Source organism: Brachionichthys hirsutus, chromosome 21, assembly GCF_040956055.1.
Source record: "Brachionichthys hirsutus isolate HB-005 chromosome 21, CSIRO-AGI_Bhir_v1, whole genome shotgun sequence".
Lineage (NCBI taxonomy): Eukaryota > Metazoa > Chordata > Actinopteri > Lophiiformes > Brachionichthyidae > Brachionichthys > Brachionichthys hirsutus.
Window position 1 is genome coordinate 391,046 of NC_090917.1, and position 23,073 is coordinate 414,118.

Here is a 23,073-nt window from a genome sequence, read left to right on the forward strand (position 1 = left end):
CCCCAGTAAACCCCGCCCCCTCCCTCTTTAGGGAGCTTGTGCTCCATCTCTGAAGGGTCGCCGGGGTCAGCTGCTGCAGAGCCAAGCTTCAAATGCATGAATAAAATGCTTGATAAATGAACGGCTGGGGGGGGGGGGGGAACTCCTCCACCTCCTCCGCCTCTCCTCCTCTCCTCCTCCCCTCCTCCTCCTCTCCTCCTCCAGAAGGCTTGATGTGATTAAAGCGAAGCTCCGAACGCAGATCGTTGATGCGGGAGTCGATCTGCGTCTTCCTGACGCCGCCCTCGACCACAGCACCTCCTGAACGGAGCCTCCGCGAGGAGGGCCTGCTCCTCCGGTGGAGGCGCTGGTCATGTGATCAGGATGCCTCCTGGCGCCGCTCTTTGAAGGTTCTCCAGGAGACCTGGACCCAGAACATGGAGAGATCTCCTGCGGCTCCTCGGGATGACCCAGAAGGAGCTGAGGTCCGGAGGTCCGGAGGTTCCTGCTCTGACCCAGACTGACTTAATGGATGCAGCAGATCCCAGCGGATCCCGAACCCAGCCGGGGCCCGTTGATCCCGCTGGTGACCCCGACCCGCTCCGCTCGTCTCGGCTTCATTATTCAGCATGCAAACGTTCAACCATCGATCCGGATCAGGCCTAAACCTGGCCTTCCCAGCCCCGGCCCACATCTGATCCAGTTCTGCATAATCCAAGAAACTGGAACCAGATAAAAGCTTCAGCGGGATGTAAATCTGGAGCTGGTCCCGCTCAGGGGCCAGGAAGTGAACACTTTACCCACAATTCAAAGGGTCCCGGAGCTGGTCCTCGAGCTGGTCCCGAAGCTGGTCCTGGAGCTGGTCCTCGAGCTGGTCCCGGAGCTGGTCATGGAGCTGGTCATGGAGCTGGTCCTGGAGCTGGTCCTGGAGCTGGTCCCGGAGCTGGTCCCGGGGCTGGTGCTGAAGCTGGTGCTGAAGCTGGTGCTGAAGCTGGTGCCGAAGCTGGTCCCGAGGCTGGTCCCGGATCTGGTCCTGGAGTGTGTGTGTGTGTGTGGGGGGGGGGGGGGGTCTAATGATGACGTCTGAGTCCACCGACTCTTAACGCTCTTCAATTATGCAGATGAGCCGATGGGCCGTCACTTCAATGATGACGTGGGTAAACACCCCCCCCCCCCCCCTTGTTCTGCACCCAGGAGGACGTTAATTGTCTTCGTCATTAAAGCGGAATCAGCTGTCACGCCTCTGACGTGATGAAGAGGAGGATGAAGGTGAAGACGAGATTGATCTTTTCTGCGTTCCAGGTTGACGCTCAAGAATCTCCTCAGATGCGTCCTGACGTCTCTGCAGCCCCCCCGGCGGCCACCAGGTGGCAGAAGAGCACAAGGAACGGCCCCGGCACCGGGGGGCTTTCACACCGGCGCTCCCTGGACGGATGAAGCAGGCCGGGGTCACGGTCACGGCGCGTGACGTCACGTGGAATAGTTAAAATTCTACTTTGATTTGTGATCAATTCCTGATTTAAAAGTTGCTCCTGTGTTCAACGGGAAGAAGGACTATTAGGAGCTTTATTATTGATTATTGATTTGATATTGAGCAGTTCTTATTGATTATGTTTAAATACTATGAAAAGAGAAAGGACGTTCTGATCCTCCTCAGGTTGATCAATCAATCAATCAATCAACCAGCGAATCAAAGCAGGAACCTTTATGAGGCGTCGTCTCCGTCTTTGTCCTGATTGGACATCCTGGGCGCCTGGAGGAAGGGGGGGGGGCACGACCTTTCACACCTCCGGGACGTCCTATCCCAGATCAAGGTCGTGTTTTCCCGCTCCTGCATGATGATGGGAAACTGTCCGTCGGAGGACAAGCGTCCCTCGCAGAGGACGAACTGGTCTGATCTGCTTCGTGGACAGACGTCCTTCGTTTGGAGATCTAACGCGCCTGAATTTGCATCGCCCCGGTAGCCCCGAGACAAAACAGGAACCTGCGTGGACCCCCCCCCCCCCCCCCCCCGCCCCCCCGGAACAAGCCTCCAGGGAACAAACACTAAGTGAAAGCATGTCGGTAAGCGGGACAGGAGAGACGCGGCCGTCGCCGCTGCTTATTGGACGCCATCTTCCTGTGATGTGACAGAGGGTCCGAGCCTCGTCTCCACGCCGTGCGTCTCAGCGGGAGGCCCGCGCCCCCCTTCTCCCCGGCGCCGCCGCCAGCCGTCTCCACCGCGGTGGCGTGCTAATAATTTAAACAGCCCAATCAAAGGCAAAGCGATGTTTCACACGAGGGAGAAGAAAGGGAGGGAGGGAAGCGATTATTAGCGTCTGAGCGCGGCGGCCGGAGCGCCGGAGCCGAAGCTTTGATTCCGGGACGCTCCTTGTTTTTCACAATGGCGGCGAGTTTAGCCGGCAGGCTTCGGGAAACGTGGCGAGCTGTCAGCGCGTGACGGCTAACTTTTTATTTTGAACACACAAAGAGACTCGCTCAACAGTTTACGGTCGGCCCGTCTGAAGGGAAGAAATTAGCTTCAGTCTTTCAGGATCTCGTCTTCGTTTCTTCTTCTTTTTTTTTTAGACAGAATTTTTTGGGAACAGTTTGAAAGAAGACGTCGCTTTGAAAAGCCGAGTGTTCCGATTGGTTCGTCGGTTTGGGATGGGGCCGTCCTGCGTCTGTACGGCGAGATCAATCGCCCCGGCTCCGCCGCTGGAAGGCCTTTCGTTGGTTCTCGTCTCACTTCCTGCTTAAACGACGTGTCTTTGATCGGGATAGCTGCGGCTAGCTTTATCTCCTGGACACCTCAAATGTAATGCGTTAGCAGCATTAGCGGCTCTGGAGCTAACGGCTAGCCGTAGCAAACGGTGACGTAGCACAGGCGAGACGCGCGGTCGGGCGGCAGCTGTTTGCTTGTTTAGATCCAACTCGTAATTACGGCTGCAACAGACGAGGAAGACGCTTTTGGCTTTGCTCGCCGTCCCCGCTGATTAGGCGGCGGCGGCGGCGCCCGTCCTGACGGCTCCGCGTGAAGCGCGCCGCCAGCATCTCCTCTTAGAAGCGATGGGAAGTGACGCGACTAATTCACACGAAGAAGACTTTCATTTTGCACTCGGCGAGCCGCGCGTGCTCAAAATGGCGGAACAGTCGGCGAACGCGGCGCTCGTTGTCGAGCGTTGTCGGGCGTTGTCGGGTCGAGGAGGACTTTCTGCTCGGTATGTAAATGTCCCTCCGCTAGCGCTAGCGCTAGCTGACGCTCGCTCAGACGACCTCATCAGACGGAAACCGCAGCGCTGAAAACGAGGTGAGCGGGAAGCGGGAACGCCAGCCCGGCTCTTCCTCGCTCTTCCTCGCTCTTCCTCTCCGCCCCTTTCTTCCCGCCGCTAGTTTAAAGTTGTCCTGGCTTTTATTTTCAGAGATATTAATTTGGTAGAAGAGCGGCGCCGCTTCTGAGGCGCCACACGAAGGAGCGGGAAGAAAGGCGGCTCCTTCTCCCGCTTGACGTTTTGCTGAAGTTTGTACGCCGCTTGAGCCGCTCCCCTCGCCGTTTCCCTCGCTAATGATACCGGCGGAGCGTCTCTGGGGAGGCCGTCCGCCGAGCGCCTCACAGCACCAGGTATTCTGGGAGACGCAAGCGGGGGACGAGGAGGCGCGTGGCTCCCTCTCCTCTCTCCTCGCTCCTCTTTCTTCTTCGCAGACGTTCTTCGTCTCCCTCTAGTTCTCCCTCGTTCTTTCTTCCCGCCGCTCCTCTTCCTCTCCTCCTCTTCCTCTCTGGATGAGGAGGATTTCATGTGTGGAGCAGGAGAAACCTTTTTATTAACGTATTCCTTGTATGAACGTGTGTTTCTCTCCTCCTCCTCCTCCTCTTCCTCTTGGTTGCGGTTTAAAGAGGTAATCTACGGGCCCTGGCGGGATCCACGCTTTGTGTTACACAAACAGGCGTCATCCAGGCGGCGCCGCGGCGGGGGGTCCGGATGAATTAAACAACAATCTGTGTTCCCCCTCGTTTAATTTAAAGGTCTGCTTTAAGGGCGTCGCCGGCGCCGCTTCACAGGGAAGGCGCGGCCCGTTCGGGTCAAGGAGCGCCCGAAACGGCGAGATGAAGACGCAACGGCAAACGGATAAACAGACACAAAGCGGAGAGGGAGGGGGCGAGGACGCGGTTTCTGACAGGATGAGTCTGACCTTTGACCTCCGGGGCAGACGACTCCATCGGCTCTTTATAGATGAGCAGCCGGTGATCACGCCGCCCTCCAGAGTCGCTTCCTCTTGATTTTGGCTGTTCTGTCGAGAAAGAAGAGGAAGGTAAAAAGCCCCCCCCCCACACACACACACAGCATGGGGGGGGGACGGGACTCGTCATCAGCTGTGAAAGATGAACCGTGTCTGAGGCCCGGAGCGAGAAACTGAAACTAGAACCTCTCCCAGCCCGGGTCGGTGCCAGCTCGCTCTCAAACCGGATGACAGAGCGTGTGTGTTCTGTCCTCTGCACAGCCCCCCCCCCTCTGTGCCCCCCCCTCTAAACGGCAGGTATTTAACTTCCTTATGAAACACTGGATTCAACCGGTTCTGATCGTCCATCAGTCCAGAAGCGCCGACCCGTCCCGGTCTCTCTGGACCAAGCCCTCAATCCGGCCCATAAATCCACTCTGGGATGTGGATCCATGGTGAACGGGGGCTGGCGAGCCCCCCCATGATGAGGAGCACATGTTGCTGCTGGCCGGGTGGTGCAGAGGTCAGCGCAGTGCAGGTTAGTAATGAGGTGAACTTGATGGTCTCCAGGCTCCTCCAAACGTTATCTCAGCGTGGACGGGGGGGGGGGGCACAGACAGGTTAACGCAGGTCACGACCCCATTACTGCTAACGCTAACGCTAAGCTAACGCCTTCCCTGAGAGGAGGAGGAGCCAAAGACGTCCGAGTGTCGGGAAGCAGCAGAACAGTCAGCGTTTTATTTTACTTTTTACTTTTCCCTTAATTATAAAAGAACAGATTCTATAAACCTTTATCTGGGGGCGGGGCTTGTTTAAATTAATATCATTTGAATATTAATACTGAGGGTTTTACACAAAACAGAGCAGACTGTAAACGGGAGTTTACTGCCTCCGACTCTAAACACACGCACACACACACACACACACAGACACGCACACACAGACACACACGCACACACACGCACACACACACACACACGCACACACAGACACACACACACACGCACACACACACGCACACACACACGCACACGCACACACACGCACACACAGACACACACACGCACACACACGCACGCACACACACACACACACACGCACACACGCACACGCACACACAGACACACACGCACACACAGACACACACACACGCACACGCTCTAGTTTGATTGATGAGGAAATAGATGGTAAATCGCCGCGTCCGTCCTGATGGACGACATCATTTGACCGTTGTGCTGATCTCATATGCCAAACCAGAGCCCCCCCCCGCTTACCATTGATCAGCTCCTCAGCGGCCCCTCCCTTCCCATTCCCATCCATCTCTATCTGTTTGTTTACCCCCCCCCCCGGACTATCACCCTGCTCAGTGGTGCTGAAGCTGCTCCGATGGATTCTGCTCATTATCGGTTCCTTCTAAATGGCGTTTTATTGACGACGAGCAGCTGATCGTCAATCCTGTCCGTCATCAGAGCGGAGCCGATCGGATCGATCGGATCGATCGACGAAGTCTTTCCACACAAAACAATGTGTGAATAAAGGCCTGTGATTGGTCACCAGATTGCTACACGTGTAAACATCCTCCCAAAGGAGCGTTTTAGACAGGTGAGGGGGGGGGGGGGGGGGGGGGTTGATTGATGGGCCGATGGCGGCGGCCGGGTTTATGAGCCGCAGCGGATCTGAATATTAGGGCGTGGCTGTCGTGTCAGCGCCATATTAAGAGTTATTTGACAATGCATTATGTTGGAGATCTGTCACGCAGAAACAATGAACGAAGAACGACTGGATCAATCAGCTGATCCAATAAGAACGACTGGATCAATCAGCTGATCCAATAAGAACGACTGGATCAATCAGCTGATCCAATACAGCTGCAGAGGAGCAAACAACAAACCTCAAACAACACAACAACACAGCAACACAGAACAACACAACAACACAGCAACACAGCAACACAGAACAACACAACAACACAACAACACAACAACACAACAACACAGAACAACACAACAACACAACAACACAGCAACACAGAACAACACAACAACACAACAACACAACAACACAACAACACAGAACAACACAGAACAACACAACAACACAGAACAACACAACAACACAACAACACAACAACACAACAACACAGAACAACACAGAACAACACAACAACACAGAACAACACAACAACACAACAACAGAGAACAACACAACAACACAACAACACGCTGTGGTCTGAGATATCAACTTATTATTTGACAGGTACGACTTTAGTAATACCTCAGGTTTCCTCACCTTTACGGTGGCGTGGTCGGTAGGGTTACCGACTCACAGCCGGAGGAACTGGGTTCGCATCCAACTGTGGGAGTGGGGGTGGAGTAGGGGCGGCAGGGTAGGCCCAGGGCCTTACCTGGGCGGAGTGAACTGGACCGGTCCACTCCACTCCGCTCAGGTGTGCCCTGGACCTACCCTGTTGCCCCTGCTCCATCTCATTCCCGTAGTGGGATTCGATACCAGGGCCATTTTGCCCCCCCCCTACAGTGCTGCCAACCATGCCACCGTGGAGGTGAGGAAACCTGCCCTGTTATTACAAAGTAATTACTATGTAATAAGTTGATATTACAGAACATTAACTTTCTGGCCGTATGTGACCGTCGTTAAAAATAAAAGGGAGGCTACTCACGTTGTATGGAAAGGAAAATAAGTAAATGTTATTTTGGGTCTCTGGTATTGTTCAGGGGGCCAGGCCAAATGTGGAAATGGGCCGGATCCGGCCCGCGGGCCGTAGTTTGGGGACCCCTGCTCTAGTACAGAGAGACAAGTGCTAACGTTAGCGTAATCTTGGGGGGGCTGCAGGACGGGAACAGCGTCGATGTGAGCGCCGTTTCCTCCAAACATGGGGGAGGAAACAAATCATTGCCCCTGTAACAGTAATCAATGCCCAAGTCCCCGCCCCCTGGCCCCGCCCCCCGCGTTGGCTGGTGTGTGGTTTTCTAGGTGTACTCTATGAGCCATGCATCTTCCTCTGGGGGGGTCTCTTTGGCTGACCCCCCCGAGCCGCCTCTCATATCAAAGGGGGGGGGGCACAGCCGGGCCAACGGTTTTCTGGCAAAATCATCTCAATAAATAAATATCACAAGACACCGCTGGAGGGGGGGCCTTTGAAGTGGAGGGGTTGAGCCCCGTCCTCTCTTCTCTCTCTCCCCGTTCTCCTCTGGTGTCTTCGCTCGGCGCCAAAACCCTCGCCGCTTGCTCCGACAAAATGGCTCCGGTTCGCTCGTCCGTGCTCGCCTCGGCGGCGCCAAACGTTCCGGGATCGGAGTTTCCCTCTCGGAGGAGGCGAGAGTCGGAGAAGCTCGGCTCGGCTATCGATAGATCCGCAGCGGCGTCGAGAGAAAGCGAGAGCTAGCGCTTTGAAACGCCGCCGCGTTCCGGCTCGGCTTTCGTCGTCTCACCAGAACGATTGGGAAGGATTATTGTGCGCCGCCAATCATCGCTTTGATTATGAGCTAGACGCCGCCCAAATGAGGCGTAGAGGAATTTAAACGGAGTTCCGTCGCGTTTCACCCTGCAAGACAAAACGTGGAGGAAAGTGTCCCAAACCCGGCAGGGGGGGGGGGGGGGGGGCTGCAGCACTTTTGCAGGCTGTTGCCTCAGAGTGTCACCAGACGGCGTCCCTCAGGGCTGGAACGCTTCACAGCAGCCAGAACCGATGAAACGCCGCTGAGACGCAGTATCTCATAAGGGGCGTGTCGGAGGGCGTGTCTAACCGTTGACCAGCCCAAATTAACCAGGGGAACAATGGAGGAGGATTAGGGCTGGACTAGCTGCCAGATTATATTATATTACCATTTTGGAAACATTTAAACCCACAGAATACATTCATTATACACAAACGTGTTTTTTGTCGTACACTTTTTGTCATTCATATTCATTCCCATTCAGATCCAGCTGATCAATAGAGCTGATCGATACAGCTGCCGAGGACCAAACAACAACAGATCCGTGCGCTGCGCGCTTTGGTTTCAAACCCAGGACCTTCCGGCTGGGAGTCCAGTGCGCTACCCGCTGCACCAGCGGGTTCAGATCCAGAACGCATGAAAAACACAAACGAGTTCTTTTTAAACACACAAAATGAACAGCTGGTAAAACGACAAGAGGAAAACTCACCAAACTGCTGGCTGGCTCAATCAGCTGATCCTACGCAGCTGGGGGGTTCGGACCAGCTGACTGCCAGGAGGCGGGGCCTATCACCTGGTCAGACACAGGTGTGACTTTACCTCGGGTCTCCTCACCAGCACGGTGGTGTGTTGGTAGCATTATACCCTTTCAACTGGTGGCGCTGGGATCGAGTCCCGCTGTGGGGGTGGGGTGGGGTGGGGTGGAGCAGAGGTAGCGGGGTGGGCCTAGGGCCTCACCTGGGCGGAGTGAACTGGACCGGTCCACTCCACTCCGCCCAGGTGTGCCCTGGGTCTACCCTGCTGCCCCTGCTCCATTTCATTCCCGTAGTGGGATTCGAGACCAGGGCCATTTTACCCCCCCCCCCCCAACCATGCTCCCTACCATACCACCGAAGCCCCGCCCACAACCGCAACAACAAAACAAAACAACAACAGTTTGATCCTCAAGCTGCAGGAAGCACGTTGGACCGGGTGAAGGGTGAAGGACGGCCGACCCCCCCAGAGAGGGAACTACAAAGGGGGGGTGGGGGGTAGTTGATAAAGCCCCACCCAATCCAGCCTCCACACAACAAGACGGATCCATTACTGATTTGTGGCGGTTCTGACCGACTCACCTTCCCGGTTCCGATCGGCTCACCTTCCCGGTTCCGACCGGCTCACCTCCCCGGTTCCGATCGGCTCACCTTCCCGGTTCCGATCGGCTCACCTTCCCGGTTCCGATCGGCTCACCTTCCCGGTTCCGACCGGCTCACCTCCCCGGTTCCGATCGGCTCACCTTCCCGGTTCCGATCGGCTCACCTTCCCGGTTCTGACCGACTCACCTTCCCGGTTCCGACCGACTCACCTGTTCTCTTCCTCATTTATCCCGCGGAGCTGAGACGATGTCAGCCGGTTACCGTAATGAGGCAGCTGGAACTTTCCGGGAACCACAATATGAATTATTTGTCATTGGCTGTGTGTGTGTGCGTGTGTGTGCGTGCGCGTGCGCGTGTCTTTGGAAGGCCCATGCGAAGCAGGATGAAGGCGGGCCTTGATGGAGATGGCACTAGCCTGGGGGCTCGCTCCACTGGGGGGGTCGTTAGCCGGCCGCACAGCGCCATCATTAGGGGCCGGGGCAGCAGCCGGGCAGGTGCACGCGCCGTCCCGAGGCGAGGCGCGCCGCCGCGCCCGTCCAGTCCATCTCTGACACGTTTACAGCTCGAATCAACGGCGATCGAAGCCTCATTGCTTGCTAAGCTAGGAGTGCTAGCCGGGATGACGTCAGCAAAAAGGTGCTCGTGTTGATTAAATAGTGAAGAAGTCTTTTAAAAAGTCGCCTCTGAACCAGAATGGAATGGATCCCTGCGGGACGCGTGCCAGGTGTTACACCTGCCCCGCATGATGCGCGTCCTGGTGGGACAAACCCGTCCTCTGATGGATGACGCGCCGCATCACGCACCGCCTCACGCACCGCCTCACGCACCGCCTCACGCACCGCCTCACGCACCGCCTTCTTGTTGCCAGGCAGAGACTCGCTCACAATAAGCAGCTTTCATGTTCCTCATTTGTTCTCCGAGGTCAGAGGTCAGCTGTGAAGACGCGCTTCAGAGGAAGGTGTTCAGTGATGAAGATGAGGATGAGGATGGAGGCCATCAAAAGCTAACCGCTATGCTTTTACTTTGAAGGCGACTGATGGTGAACCTGCAGCAGCCGATCAGCTTTAATATTTAACGTATGCAAATGAATCTCATTGAAATGATCGATATTCTGGTGTTTGATTTAACGAGCGGCGCCGGAGACGCTGCTTTAAGTTTGAATGTTTGTCTTTGCTGTTTTAAATCTACTTTTTGATGGATATTTGTTTGTGTGAATAACTTTGTTTATTCCCCTCCAGAACAACCAAACACTGAACCTTTATTTCCGTTTATTCATCTCCATGGTTACAGGTTTTTGTTTCCATCTATACTTTATATATTTACATTTATCTACAGATCTGATGTATTTTTGACATTATAAATAAAATTGGCATAAATTCAAGATGAATGTGTGGAATGCATCCAGATTGGTCCCCGTTTAATCCTAATGTTGGAGGGGGGGGGGCGAATCAATCAGTTTAAACGAGATCGATCGAAACTCCGGGATTTTATTTCAGAATAAAAGCAGGACGAGGGCGTGCACATACTAAGTTGCTTTTATTAATACAGAACTGCATGCTACAGAGACTGTACAGCATAAACATTTATTCATTACAAAAGAGGAGAGAACGAACAGAAAGATAAGAGCATAAAAGAGAACAGGAACATCACAGCCGTTAAGGAAACATTCAAACTATTTATCGTTAGCATCTTAATAAAGCAGAAATGGACAGATTACAGTCGCGTCATGTTCAACTAGTGGATGATTCTCCTGCAGCTTTTTTTACAGCCTCTTGCAACATCAACATGCCTATTTTTTCTAACTACCTATACGTAGTAGTACTTCAAAGTGGCAGTTTGTGTATTTTTTTGCATTTAATAGTTTTTTTTATGAACCTCCTAATATACATAATTTGGCCCTTGTGGGTTTATACAGTATGATGTCCGCCTTTTTATTAAGTTTAAATTTTAATATTTGACAATTTGCTACCAAACACATTTGTTATAGCAACATTTATACTACATACAGAGCAACCGATGTAACGTCACAGCAAAGAATGGGATGGAAATGAGAACAAAGAAATAAAAACAAAGCATCCCACGGCGCGCTCGGGGGGGGCGGCGACATTAGCACACAATTTGGCACGGAAAATCTGTACACGGATCGACAGTCTGCGACTGAGCAATAAAAAAGGAGGACAGCCCCCCCCCCCCCCCCCGAAGACGCCGTCCCACCACGTCTTTTCTTCAAATGGCTTATAGACGCAGTTCCTCGAAATAAAGTTTAAAGTTGTGCATTTCTGTTCAGATCTACTCCGAGTGGAATTCAGCGAGGAAAGACCCCCCCCCCCCCCCAACCAAAGACTTGCCGTTTAAAACCTCATCATAAAAATGGATCGCTCGCATATAAGCCGCTGACCTTAAGAAAAAATATTTGTACAATGCATTAAAAAAAAAAGGTTAAAAAGAGACACGTACAAGATACAACAAGCAAATCTCTAAAGCAATAAATACTACTGGTCCTAGCGGTGTTCCAAGTTAATGCCCCCCCCCTCACAAGCCCACCCAACCCGCGTGACTCCGCCCCCAAAGGTAAACAACAACAAAGAAAGGACAACGCAGTGGAAGAATGCATATTTCACACAATAACCCCCCCCCCATTCTGTACATTTAAACAAATAACATCACAATGAAAGTTGTTCCTGGGAGGGGCGTCGCCGCCCCCCGGCCCCCCTGCCTGAACGTGTCAGCTGATTGGTTCGTATTTAATACAAATAAAGAAGGAGAACCAGCCGACCTTTAAACCGTTAAACGTCTGGAAGGTGAACGAAGTATCAACGAAAAGACGGAACGAACTCGAGCTCGTCGATGACGGGTCAAATATTGACCAATGAACTTTAAGGAAACAAAAAGGAAATGTTCAAAGCCTCACGGCACAGAAACGCAACGCGGGAGGAGCTGACGGCAGCAGGGGGCGGGGCTAGACAGCTGCGCCGAGGAAGGACTATTCTATAGACTTGGTCACTAGCGACAGAGGCTGGGGGGCCGTGGGGGCGTGCAGCGGGTGGGAATGGCGCTCCAGGGCGCCGCCGGGCGCTTTCCTCGCCCGGGCAGAGTTCTCCAGCTGAACCAAAGATGGTGGGGGCCCGGCGAGGAGGTGCGAGTGGTGGGGGGGCTGGTGGGCCGGCTTCATAGTCAGTGAGAGAGGTTGCATTTGCTCAGTCTGAGGTTTGGACTCTTTTGGGGAGGGGGAGGGAACCACCGAGGAGGGGGAGGAGGGGGGGGAGTCGAGTAAGCTTCCGTCCGTGGAGGGGGGGCTGGCACAGCTGCCTTCGCCTTGGATGTAGCGGATGCACTTTTTTTTTCTCCTGGAGGACAAGGCAAGAGGAAACGTTAGCATCGCAGCTTCAGAGCGGCTAGTCTGTTAGCGCTGAGCACCTGAATGCACCTTCAGTCACGCTAAAGCTACCGCGGCTTTAAGTTAGGCCACGCCTCTAAGTGGGCCGCGCCTTTAGGTGGGCCACGCCTTTAGGTGGGCCGCGCCTTTAGGTCGCAGAACGTCGGCTCAACGCTTCCTGCGCCGTCTGAACCTGCTTCCTGTCGATCTCAACGGTCTGAAGGTGCATTTAAGTGTCTTCGTTAAACGTCATGCTGAGAACTAAACGGAAGAAATGACGGTCGGCGCCGAAACCACCAGACAGGACAGCCATGAAGGACGGGGCACAGGTAGAGCACCTGGACAGGAAGCAGCGGGGGAATGGAGCTCAGGTGAAGATGATGATGATGAAGATGGCGGCGGCGGCGGCGATAGAATAAACGAGGCGGATCAGTGCTAATGTTTGCTAATGGGCTCCACCTCCACCCGGCTCCACCTCCACCTCCACTCGGCTCTGGGGGGGCAGATTTTGGATGCGAGGTCAAAAAGATCCACACTACCCCGCATCTGCCCCACAGACACAAGTGTGTGTGTGTGTGTGTGTGTGTGCACGAGGGGTCAAGGCACCATGTGTGCTTTACTGCGTGGGTTCAGGACCCGCTTCCCTGCCTGCCGAGTCCCGGGGCCAGCCAGCAGGGGGGGGTCTCTGCCCACCTCATCCTTACCCTGACCCCCCGGTGACCCTCCTCTCAGCAACGCCCGAAGGCCGCGGACGATTTAAGACTCTTAATTTAGCTCAAACCGGATCTCAAGCTGGATCTCCCTCCAGGGTGGGGGGTCCGGTACAAACCCAGGACGGGGGGGGGGGGGGGGTCTGGGGGAGGGCCGCGGCGCCGCTACGTCCACGCCGCGCTCCGATAACTGTCTGTCAAACTGCAACAAACGAGCTAATATCCATGTTTGAACAGACGTATCGATCGATAGCGAGTTCCCGTGCACGTTATTGATCCGCCCGTCTCGGGGGAAATTTACAGCAGATGCATCTTTTAGGAAACGGCGCCCGGAGAGAACTTCTCGCCGCTCAGACGGAATCATCACGTCTCCTGATCCGCCATTACAACGAGGAACGCCGGCGGGGGGCGGAGACGAGAGAGCCATCGTCTGAAAACGGGAGCCGACCCACATCCATGATGAAATGGAATGAGTGATGATGGGAGGTGCTGGGGAGTGGGGGGGGGCAGGAGGCGGAGCAAGCCAGACACAGAGAAGGGTATTACTGAGCAGAAACAAATACCTACCATGAAAATATTCCCAATTCAAAGACTGCTTGTGTCAGAACAGAAAGACAACAGGTAGGGACTAAGTAAGGGTTATCGAAGAGGAAGAGGAGGAGGAGGAAGAGGAGGAGGAGGAAGAGGGCACAGAAGAGAGCGTCACTGAGCAGGCCCTCAGAGAAAGCACGACATCGTTATTAGAAGGACGCCAATGAGAACACACGACAGTTGAAATGGGAGGGACTTCTCCAGGGCGTGGTCAGAAGATGGATTTCAGCAGGTCAGACTGGGGGGGGGGGGGGGGGGGTATTCGGTGTTCAGAAATCCATTTTCTGCCACTGGGAGGAAATTTAGAACAGGAAGCTCCTCGGCAAAGAGGAGCGGGAGGTCGTCGGTTACCACGACGATGGAAATTTAGAAGGGCGTAATCAGAGCGAAGGAGCTGCTCATGGTGGGCGCCCCCCCCCCCCAGCGGGACTACAGCAGTTATACCTGCACGGTTTGCACCATAAACTCAGCTGGTCAAGCCCGAACAGGGCACGACACTTCTTTGGGGTATTTGCATCTGTTAGCCAAAGAGGTAGACACAACACACACACACACACACACACGCACGCACACACACACGCACACACACACACACAAAACAACAACAACAACAAGAACAAGGAGAAATGGACACGTCATTGGACACACATCAACATGGAGCCGGGGCTTAGGTTCAGGCTGGCAGCACTGGGACGTCCTCCCCCGGACCGGACCATCAGGCTCCAGAGCCTCCGAGCCCCGACCTGCCGGGTCAGGGCCGACCGCAACGAACCCCCCCCCCCCCAACCCGCATTCACACAGGCACTCCGGCAGGGAGCCCCCGCCTTCCCAAGCAGGAGGTCAAATCAAACAGCGGCGGGAAGCTAAGGGATAGACCGGCAGGGCGTGGCTGGAGGAAGCTGAGGTCACGATAGCCCGGCGAAGGAAGAGAAGGCAGCAGCGGCAGCAGAGAGCGAAGGAGGAAGTCCCAGTGCACAGTAGCCCCGCCCTCACCTGGCCCCGGCCGGTGCAAGCTCGCACCATACACACCTGCATGGGCCACACCAGTTATTCTGTTGATCGAGCCCAAAGCGCGCTCGACACTTCTTAGGAGCGCTCAGGTCTGACGCGGCGACAGGGAGGGGGGCCGGCAGAGAGGAGGGACAGAACCGAAACCAAACGGAAATGAGAGGAGGAGGAGAGAACACAGGTAAAGGTGAATCCGTGAGCCCCGCCCAAGACAACACCCTGACACCAGGACTGAACTACAGCTGCAGACATTAGTCAAACTCAAAGTGCATGCTGGGAAGACAGGAAGAGCTCATCGGGTCTACGGGATATTAATTAGCGGCTAGGTGTTAGCAGCGCTAGCGCTACGCTCCCAAAGGTTACGTCGGTAGGCTCATTTACGCTGCGAACATGAGCACGTCCGTCGTTAACGGCAACGTACTCCTACGCATCGCTGACCCACAAGAGGGCAGCGTTGAGTCAGCAGAAAAGGCGATGGCGGAGGACACTTGTTTGCTAGCTTGTGGAAACAAGGTAGCAAACAAGCTGCCCCCCAGTGGCTTCTGGCGGTACTGCACCGCATTCTTTCAGGAAACAGATCGTATAGAACCCGGTCCGAAGGCGGCGTCTATTAAAACGCTGCGCATAAATGAGCCTTTAAACGGCGCGGTGGTAAATTAGCCTTTAGCAAGGGGAAGGATTAAGAGCAGGGAACCTACTCCTCGGACCTGGCATCAATAACAGAAGCGGCTAGCCGTTAGCGGCTGTTTGAGTCCAGGTCTAATCGAGTAGATGTAAAGCCAAACTCATGCTAGGAGAAGCTCGAGCTAGCGAAGCTTTAGATTAAGGAGGTTTAAACTGATTAAGAATATAATATCAAGCATGGAGATCAAATACGGCTAAGCTACACACAGCATAATGGATATAAAGTAATTACTCCTAGGACAGAAACATTTACAGAAGAGAAAGCAAAAAAAGAAAGATATAATTTAAACTTTAAATTCAAGCATAAATCAAAAATACAGAGGAAAATGAACAAGTTAGTGATTTAATACTCAAAATGACATTAGCACCTGTAATCGGAGGGAGTGAAAGGCAAGGGTTTGGAAAATATTCTCTGTGTTCTGAAAAAAAGAACAGAAGGAGAAGCCTTAAAGGAGAAGTCCGTCACCGACAAGTCGCTGCTCAACAGTACAGTCAGGAATCGTCACGGGATTAGAACCTCCGTAATGCTCATCGTTACGCCGGTAAAATCATGCGTGAGCAGGCAGCAGGCAGGCAGCAAGCAGGCAGGCAGTCTGCAGGCGTTTAGAGGCCACAGCAGCAACGCTAATGGTTAGCATTCTCCAGAACACATCACAATACCACCATGCTAAGGGGCAAAGGGGAGGGTCATGCATATTCAGTTGTTATTAGCTGGGGAAGGCTAAGGGGGGGGGGGGGGGGTGTGCAGGGGCTAACATTTAAATATTGCATTGCAGAGCATAACTACAAAAAAAAAAGAAGAAGGCAGGCACGACAACAAACCAAAGAAATAAAAGCGTAAAACCAACGGCTAGACTTGAATGTGGGCCGATGTCACAGCGGCCGCCATGATGGGGGCGCTTCTAACATGGCGGCTAATTGCAGCCGGCTTACCGTTGCTCTCTGCTTGCTGCTTTTCCCTTTTTCTCTTCTTCCTTTTCCCCTGTTGGTTAGCCGCCAAAAAAATAGAAAGAAAAAAATAGACACGGACAGGAACCTTAGTTATTATATTGCAGAATGCCCCCGACATGAGACGGAGAACAGGACTCGTCTTTGTGTTTCTCATTTACTCGCTCTCTGCCCGCCGCTGCAGGCCAGACCGCGTCCCTCCCTCCTCGCCGCTCTCTCCGCCTCTCTAATCTTTTGTCTTATTCTCCTCCGCTTTGCGAGCATCCAGACGTCAGCGTGATCCTCCGCGGCGGCGGCGGCGGCTCGCCGCTCGGATTGATCCCAAAACCCGGAGCGAGTCTGCACCCTTATCTTGTCCTAGTTAGACTTTGGTGCAAGCGTTGGCCTCGTGTTGCAACGGGACGGGCTTGGGTCATGTGACCCGCCCCCCCCTTTACAGGCCTCTGACCCGGCAGCACTGGCGCCGGGTCCGTTTCAACGGACATTCAGGAGACAAGTCCGGTGCGAATTAGCCGTTAGCAGCAGCATGAACACGCGTGTGGGCGGGCCGTGGACACGCCATAAGCTCTGGGCGTCCGGCGTCTATGCTAGCTGATGTTAGCCTGGAAGGCTATACTGTTTACGGTTGCTAAGCAACACCGTCACCTGCTCTGAGAGGCCTCTGATCGTAAAGGGAAGCGGCCGCTACGACTTGTAAACCTAAAAACTTACATAGTTGTCCCGCGCTGACCAGCCGGGGTAGAGCTGCATGTGGAGCTGCCGCTCCTTCCTCGCCAGCTCGTAGTACTTGGCCTGCTCCTCTCGCGTTAGGGCGTGCCACTGAGGAGACAAACCGCACCCGTGAGCCCGGGGGAGGCGCGGCCAGGCCGCTGAGCTCTGAGCCCGGCTCGGAGGACTCACCCGCCGGCCCAGGATCTGGTTGATGGCGGCGCTCTCCTTCAGCGTGCACTCCGCCACCACCTTGGCCCGCATCTCCTTCATGTACAGCATGAAGGCGTTCAGAGGCTTCTTTATGTGGACCTGCTTCTTCTTCTCCTCCTCCTTCTTAGCGTCCGACTGTTTCCTGCGGAGGGAGGAGAGGTGAGCGGGCTCCGCCCCCTGACCCGGCACGGAGGTGAACGGCGGCGGTACTCACGAGCTGTTGAGGGAGCTGATGTCGCTGTGGGAGGACTCCTGCTTGACGTTCGGCGTGACGATGGCGGGGTGAGGGATGCCCGTGGTGTGCAAACTGTGGTGGGGGGGCACCATGTGTGGGGGGAACCTGGAGGACAGAAGACTGTGTAAATGGTCAGAATGGACACGGGTGAAATGAGAAGATGGAGCACATAAACACAAGACTGAAGGCGATGGGTTCCACTCCCACGCGCTCGATAACGGGAATGGAACCAGCCTTTAGTCACAGCGAGACAAAACGCGGGACGTCTTTGCCCTGAAAGCTACGCGCTACGTAGCAGACGTAGCACGTAGCTTAGCTAGGCTAGTCCTCGACGTGTTAACGCTTCTAATAGTAACGGAACCAACGTAATTATAAAGGTCAGCAGAGTTAGCACGTTAGCACGTTACTGCTAACCGACAGCAACATCGCCGCTGCACTAAGGCTTTGGTTGCCTGGCGACAGCAGGAGGCGGAGCAACCGCAAACCGCAATGTGAACCAATGGGAGCTGAGATTTATGCAGCGGCGACCTTTGACCTGCACGTGAGAACCGGCGAGCGCCGCTGGGGCCGTTATCGGAGGTGAAAATGTTCCGGTTCCGCTTCAGATGTTTGCTCTCCGTCCGCTTCCAACTATTATCCTCTTCTTCCCTCCGCTCCTCATCATCACTTCATCTCCAGGAAGCCATTCCAGCGCTCCTGCTCCTCACGTTAATTTATTCACGCCACGTTATTTGGACACGCCTTTCTGTGTGTGTTTACACTCCACGTGACTGTGAGAGAGGAGGAGGAGGAGGAGGAGGCAGAGGAGGAGGAGGAGGCGGCGGCGGCTCATTATCCGCCGTGTCTGGCTGCATGGCTCCGAGCCAGAAGATAATGATGAGGATAAACTCGCCAGGAACAACGAGTTTCTGTCGGAGGCCGTCTCAGGGGAGCGCCACAACGCTCCCCCTCTTCCTCTTCCTCCTCCTCTCCCTCCCTCCATCCTGGTGTTTGTGCCATGTCATCCGTTGATGGGAGCCCATCATTAGAGCGGCTGCATCTTCCTCTCTCTCTGTGCACTTGTTAAAATCTCCTCTGTTCCGAGATCTATTTTTTCTTCTTCTTCTCAACTCCTCCTCTGTCCCCCCCCCCCCCCCCCCACCTTCTCCTGCTGCCACTGCACGGCCCAGGTTATGGTTTAAACATGACGGCCATCCCTTTGAAGCATGGGGGCATCCTCCTCATCCTCCTCATCATCACCATCCGGGCTCATCAGCAGCGAGCGGCGCCTCGGCTCAATGTAAGCAGCACAGAAAGGGAGGCCCCGCCCACCCACCCTGGGGCTCCTACGTCTCAATCTGAACGGTAAGAACGGCTCGGGGTGAGATTGGGGGGGTCAGCAGGTGCCATTTAATTGCCGCCCCCATTCCTGTTTAATGTGTAATGATCCAGCCGGAGCGGTTTTCCCGTTTCCAAGGAAAGGGGGGGGGTATCAAAGGGCAGGCTTAAGAACAAGGGGCACGTCGGGCCTCACGCCCTCCACCTGTCACACAATATAGGCTCCACCCCATTATCAGAACGATGTCGTTCATTTGGTCCGCCCTCCTAAAAGGACGGGTGTGAGGTGCTCGCCATCGGACCGGGAACCGCATCCTAATTCCAGCTACACAGGGGGCCGGTACCGGGCTCCTTTCCTCCCGTGTTCCCGTGTGAGGAGGGAGGCGGGCTGGGGTGTGTTAAACCTCCTGTTCTCTCGGGAGCCCCCAGACCCCTCCCCATCTATTCAGTTAAACTAATTCAATTAGGAGGCCTCATCACAGGACATTAGCTCTTCCCCACGGCCAGCCCCCCCCCCCCCCCCCCGAAAGCAAAACACAAATCCCAGGAAGCATATTCAATTAACCGCACTGGAAATACGCTGATCAGTGTAGAGGGAGCAAAGCAGCAGCCAACATCTGGATAGGCCCCGCACCCGACCCCCCGACCCCCCCCAGAGGCCGCGTTGGGACAGGCTGGGGGGGGGGGGCTTGGCTTCATCCCTGGATCCAATGATGATGAGGAGGAGGAAGGAGCAGGAGGAGGAGGAGGAGCAGATTTGTTTTTTGGCTCCAAAAAACAAATCAGGAGCTTTTAGTAATCAGAAATTAATTATGTTCGCGTCCCACCAAGCGAGGACACGCGTCCCTCGCGGGGTGGGGGAGGGGGAGGGGGAGGAGTTTAACCGACACACACACACATGTATACAAGATGCCCCCCACCCCCATGGGTGCACTAACGTCCGCAGCAGCAGCACTCGAGCGGGGCCCTAATGGGCCGGACCAAAGTGCCAGCCAAGAGTCGGGGGGGCCGTGTTTGAATGTCGCGGCCCCCTCCCCGTCTGGACTCCGCCCGGCTGACGTGCAGCGGGGGTAAACGTTCTTCAGGGGGCTCATTAGAACATGATAAATAGAAGAGCCGGAGCGTCGGCCCTTTGGGGGGGCTGCTGCTCGCGGAGGTTTTGTGCATTCGACACCAAACACTCAAGAGTTCTGATCCGGCTCACCTTGACATGGACGCGTTGACAGTGAGCGCAGTGGGGTAGGGGTGTCTGAAGCCCCCCGTCGTGATTGGATAAACAGGTTGACCTTGCCTGGGAAGAAGAAAGGCGAAAAGGTAAAGGAAGCGTGTTGCTGGAGGAGCCCCCCCCGCCCCCCCGGTCTCTTTATTCTCATTTGATCGGGACAGAAATCGAGGGGCTTGCAGGGTGCAGATCAAAGGGGGGGGGGGCTCTGAACAATTTGAATGCCACAAATCTTGATAGCAATAGCTAATTAAATTTCATAACCCTTCGCTCGGTGCCGCCGGGGCGGGGCGGGGCCCCGTCCCTCCCCGAGCTGGAAGGAGGTGTTTTGTTGTGATAATTAAAGACGAGGCGCGGCTCTCTTTAATGGAGCCGTCACGCTAATTGAGGTCTACAAGTTCAAAGGAAACAATAATGAATGTAAATTTATACCAAAACAAAGTTCAGCAAATCAAAGAGCGCCGCGGCGGCGCTCGGGGCCGCGCGCTATTTAGACGGCGGCGAGAAAACGGTAAATTAACTGAGCTTAATTTGTAGCCTTTTGTCACTTTAACAAGTGTTGACAAGGGTTACCACGGGAGAGCCCCCGTGTGGAATTGTGAGTAAAATGCAAGCGATCGTAATTCATTACTCTAATTGGACCAAACAGAGACGTGCTGAAGAGTCTCTGGCTCACAGCAGGGGGGGGGGGGGGTCCCGGACAGGTGTCGGGCGTCTTCACACCTGAGAGTCTGAGGCAAGGTGCAGCTTTATGCTACGTGACGAACTCGAAGGACGTTTCCGTCTTCTCCTTCTTCATTCAAGAATTTAGCTTTAGGAATTTGGTTTCCGTGGAAACCGACAAGATGAGCTGCTCAAAGGAAGACAGGTGTGTTATTGTCTCCTGAGTAGCGCCAAGATGTCTCCGGGACTATTAAGACTTGGCACTACCGAAATCAGCCCACTAAAAGCTAGCATCCGGAAATGAGCTCGCTAAAGGTTAGCATCTGGAAATTAGCTCGCTAATGGCTAGCATCTGGAAATGAACTGGAAAAAAGTTCTGACTATTAGAACCAAGTGGTTTTTTGACACCTGATTTTTTTTTTTTATGGATCAAAAGTTGGGATAGTTTGGGAACGAGGTTTGGCTTTGGAACATTGTGGAAATAACCCGAAACCTGCTTTGGACGGATCTGAACTGGACCGTGGTTCTGATGCTGAAGCAGCAGAGTTCTACGCTCAAATGGGTTTTAGAGGACTCGAACCCAGAGGGACCCGGAATAAGAAGCCTTGCTTACTGCGGTACGAGCCATCCTAGCGGGTGGGGGATCTGGCCGACGGTCCCGGGCGACAGCGGGTAATAAGGAGATATATCTGGAGGGTGGGGAGGCCGTGGAATTCCTGCGGAACACAGACGAGAGAATAATTGTTAGAGCTGAATTCGGCTGTCGACTCGGAGCGGCGAGAATTATCCGAGGACTGACTCTTGACCCGGGTTAGCGCTGACGAGCTAATGTAGCTCATTAATGAATTAGCCGCTGAGCCCCATCGAGCCCCACATCAAACAGCAGCTGGGGCGTTAGTTCCCTTTAACAATGCAGCGAGAAGGGAACCCCAGTGCAAGGGTCCAAGGACGCAGCCCTGAGGACCCCCTCCGGAGCAAATCCTGCCAGGAATGACGATTGGATCAGATTAAACACGAGGCTCGGCGGGACATTCCAGACAGGACGTCCCGAACGCGGGACCCGAGGCGGCGGCGGGTTCACCTTTACACGCAGGAAGCAGGCGGGGAAATGATTACCTGTTTTGGGATCCACGTCTGTCTGTAGGTGAGGGGGGGGGTTCCCCGGTGTGAAGTGCTCATTGCTGTAGGTGATCAGAGGCGTGAGGGGGTGCACATGGTGGGGGTGCTGTACCACTGGAACCTTATTAGACTGACAGGAAGAGGAGGAGACAGAGAGGAAGGGGGGGACAAAAACGAAGCGTTAATATCAGGCGCTTCCGTTTTCTGGGTTCTCCTGCGGCCACAGCGAGAACGCTGAACAGGGTTCTGCAGTGTCACCCCGACTCCAGTAACACGATCTGGGGGGGGGGGGGGGGGGGGGGGGCTGCCTGTCCACATCTGAGCCCGATGTGTGATCGGGCACTTTTGAAACCACGGCTGCGGTGAGGTAATCGATCATCAGCAAACCACGAAATCAAGGCAGCGCGTGTAAATCCACAGTCATTAGCTCCTCCTCCTCCTCCTCCCAGCCCCCGCTCCCCCAGGGTTGGGGGGGGGGGCTGAAAATCCATTTCTGCGTTTTTGCCAAATGAGTTTGAGCTCTGTAATCTCCTCTTTGTGCTCTAAGTGGTGCAGGCCGCCGTCTTTCAATTACCCGAAGATTACGCTGGAGCTTTAGGCGTGCTCTGCCGTGGGAGCCCCGCCCCCTCGCCGCGCCGGCTCGCAGTCCCCCGACCGGGAGGTAACCAGATTACAGCGCTGCTGTAGATTAGACCGGTGGAAGACGGCGCTCTCACGCACCCTCAGGAGGCAGGGAGGCGGCACTAATCAGGCTTAGGGTAACATGGCCGCCGTCCAGGGCGGAGCCACGCGCCGCTCGCTGCAGAGTTAACCCGCGACAGGTCAGGACGCTGGTGGAGGCGGGACGAGCGACGATGGTAAAACAGGGTCATCCAGAACGGGCTTCTGCAGTCGCCCCGGCGGGGAAGGGAGGTGTGTGAGATGGGGGGGGGGGGGCATAGTCCCAATGAAAGATTAATGAACCCCTTCAGAACTCCAGGGAGGCAGAGAGAGACTCCTGGGACTCATTCAGCCCCGAGCTGAAAGGGCCGTGGAGGAGAGGGGTGATGGGGGGGGGGGGGGCTGGGGGGGTCATTAAAAGCAGCGTAAACCTCCTCCGTTGCATCGGCGCCTGATCCGATCGGCACATCCTGAAAGGAGGGATGAAAACAAAAGGAAAAACAATCGGGAGATGACGCCTGCCCTCGCCCCCGCCCCCCCCCTCACCTCCTCACCCCCTCCCTCGGTAATGATGTGAAAGAATGTTGTCAATTCTTCATCTCTCGGCACTGAAAGGCTTTAGTCGCCATTTAA

At 54.8% G+C, this 23,073-nt stretch overlaps 1 protein-coding gene across 1 annotated transcript in view; it reads right to left on the reverse strand.

Annotated features, from left to right (window-relative positions):
• Positions 1-11,969: 11,969 nt before the first annotated feature.
• Positions 11,970-23,073, reverse strand: part of tcf7l2 (transcription factor 7 like 2) — a 41,060-nt gene continuing 29,956 nt past the window's right edge. The window contains exons 8-14 of the mRNA XM_068754794.1: positions 17,439-17,579; positions 17,204-17,366; positions 17,015-17,122; positions 16,289-16,352; positions 15,724-15,774; positions 14,693-14,765; positions 11,970-12,333 (exon numbers count right to left, since the gene is read on the reverse strand). Of these exons, the coding sequence (XP_068610895.1) occupies positions 11,970-12,333; positions 14,693-14,765; positions 15,724-15,774; positions 16,289-16,352; positions 17,015-17,122; positions 17,204-17,366; positions 17,439-17,579 (964 nt within the window). The remainder of the gene's footprint in view (positions 12,334-14,692; positions 14,766-15,723; positions 15,775-16,288; positions 16,353-17,014; positions 17,123-17,203; positions 17,367-17,438; positions 17,580-23,073) is intronic.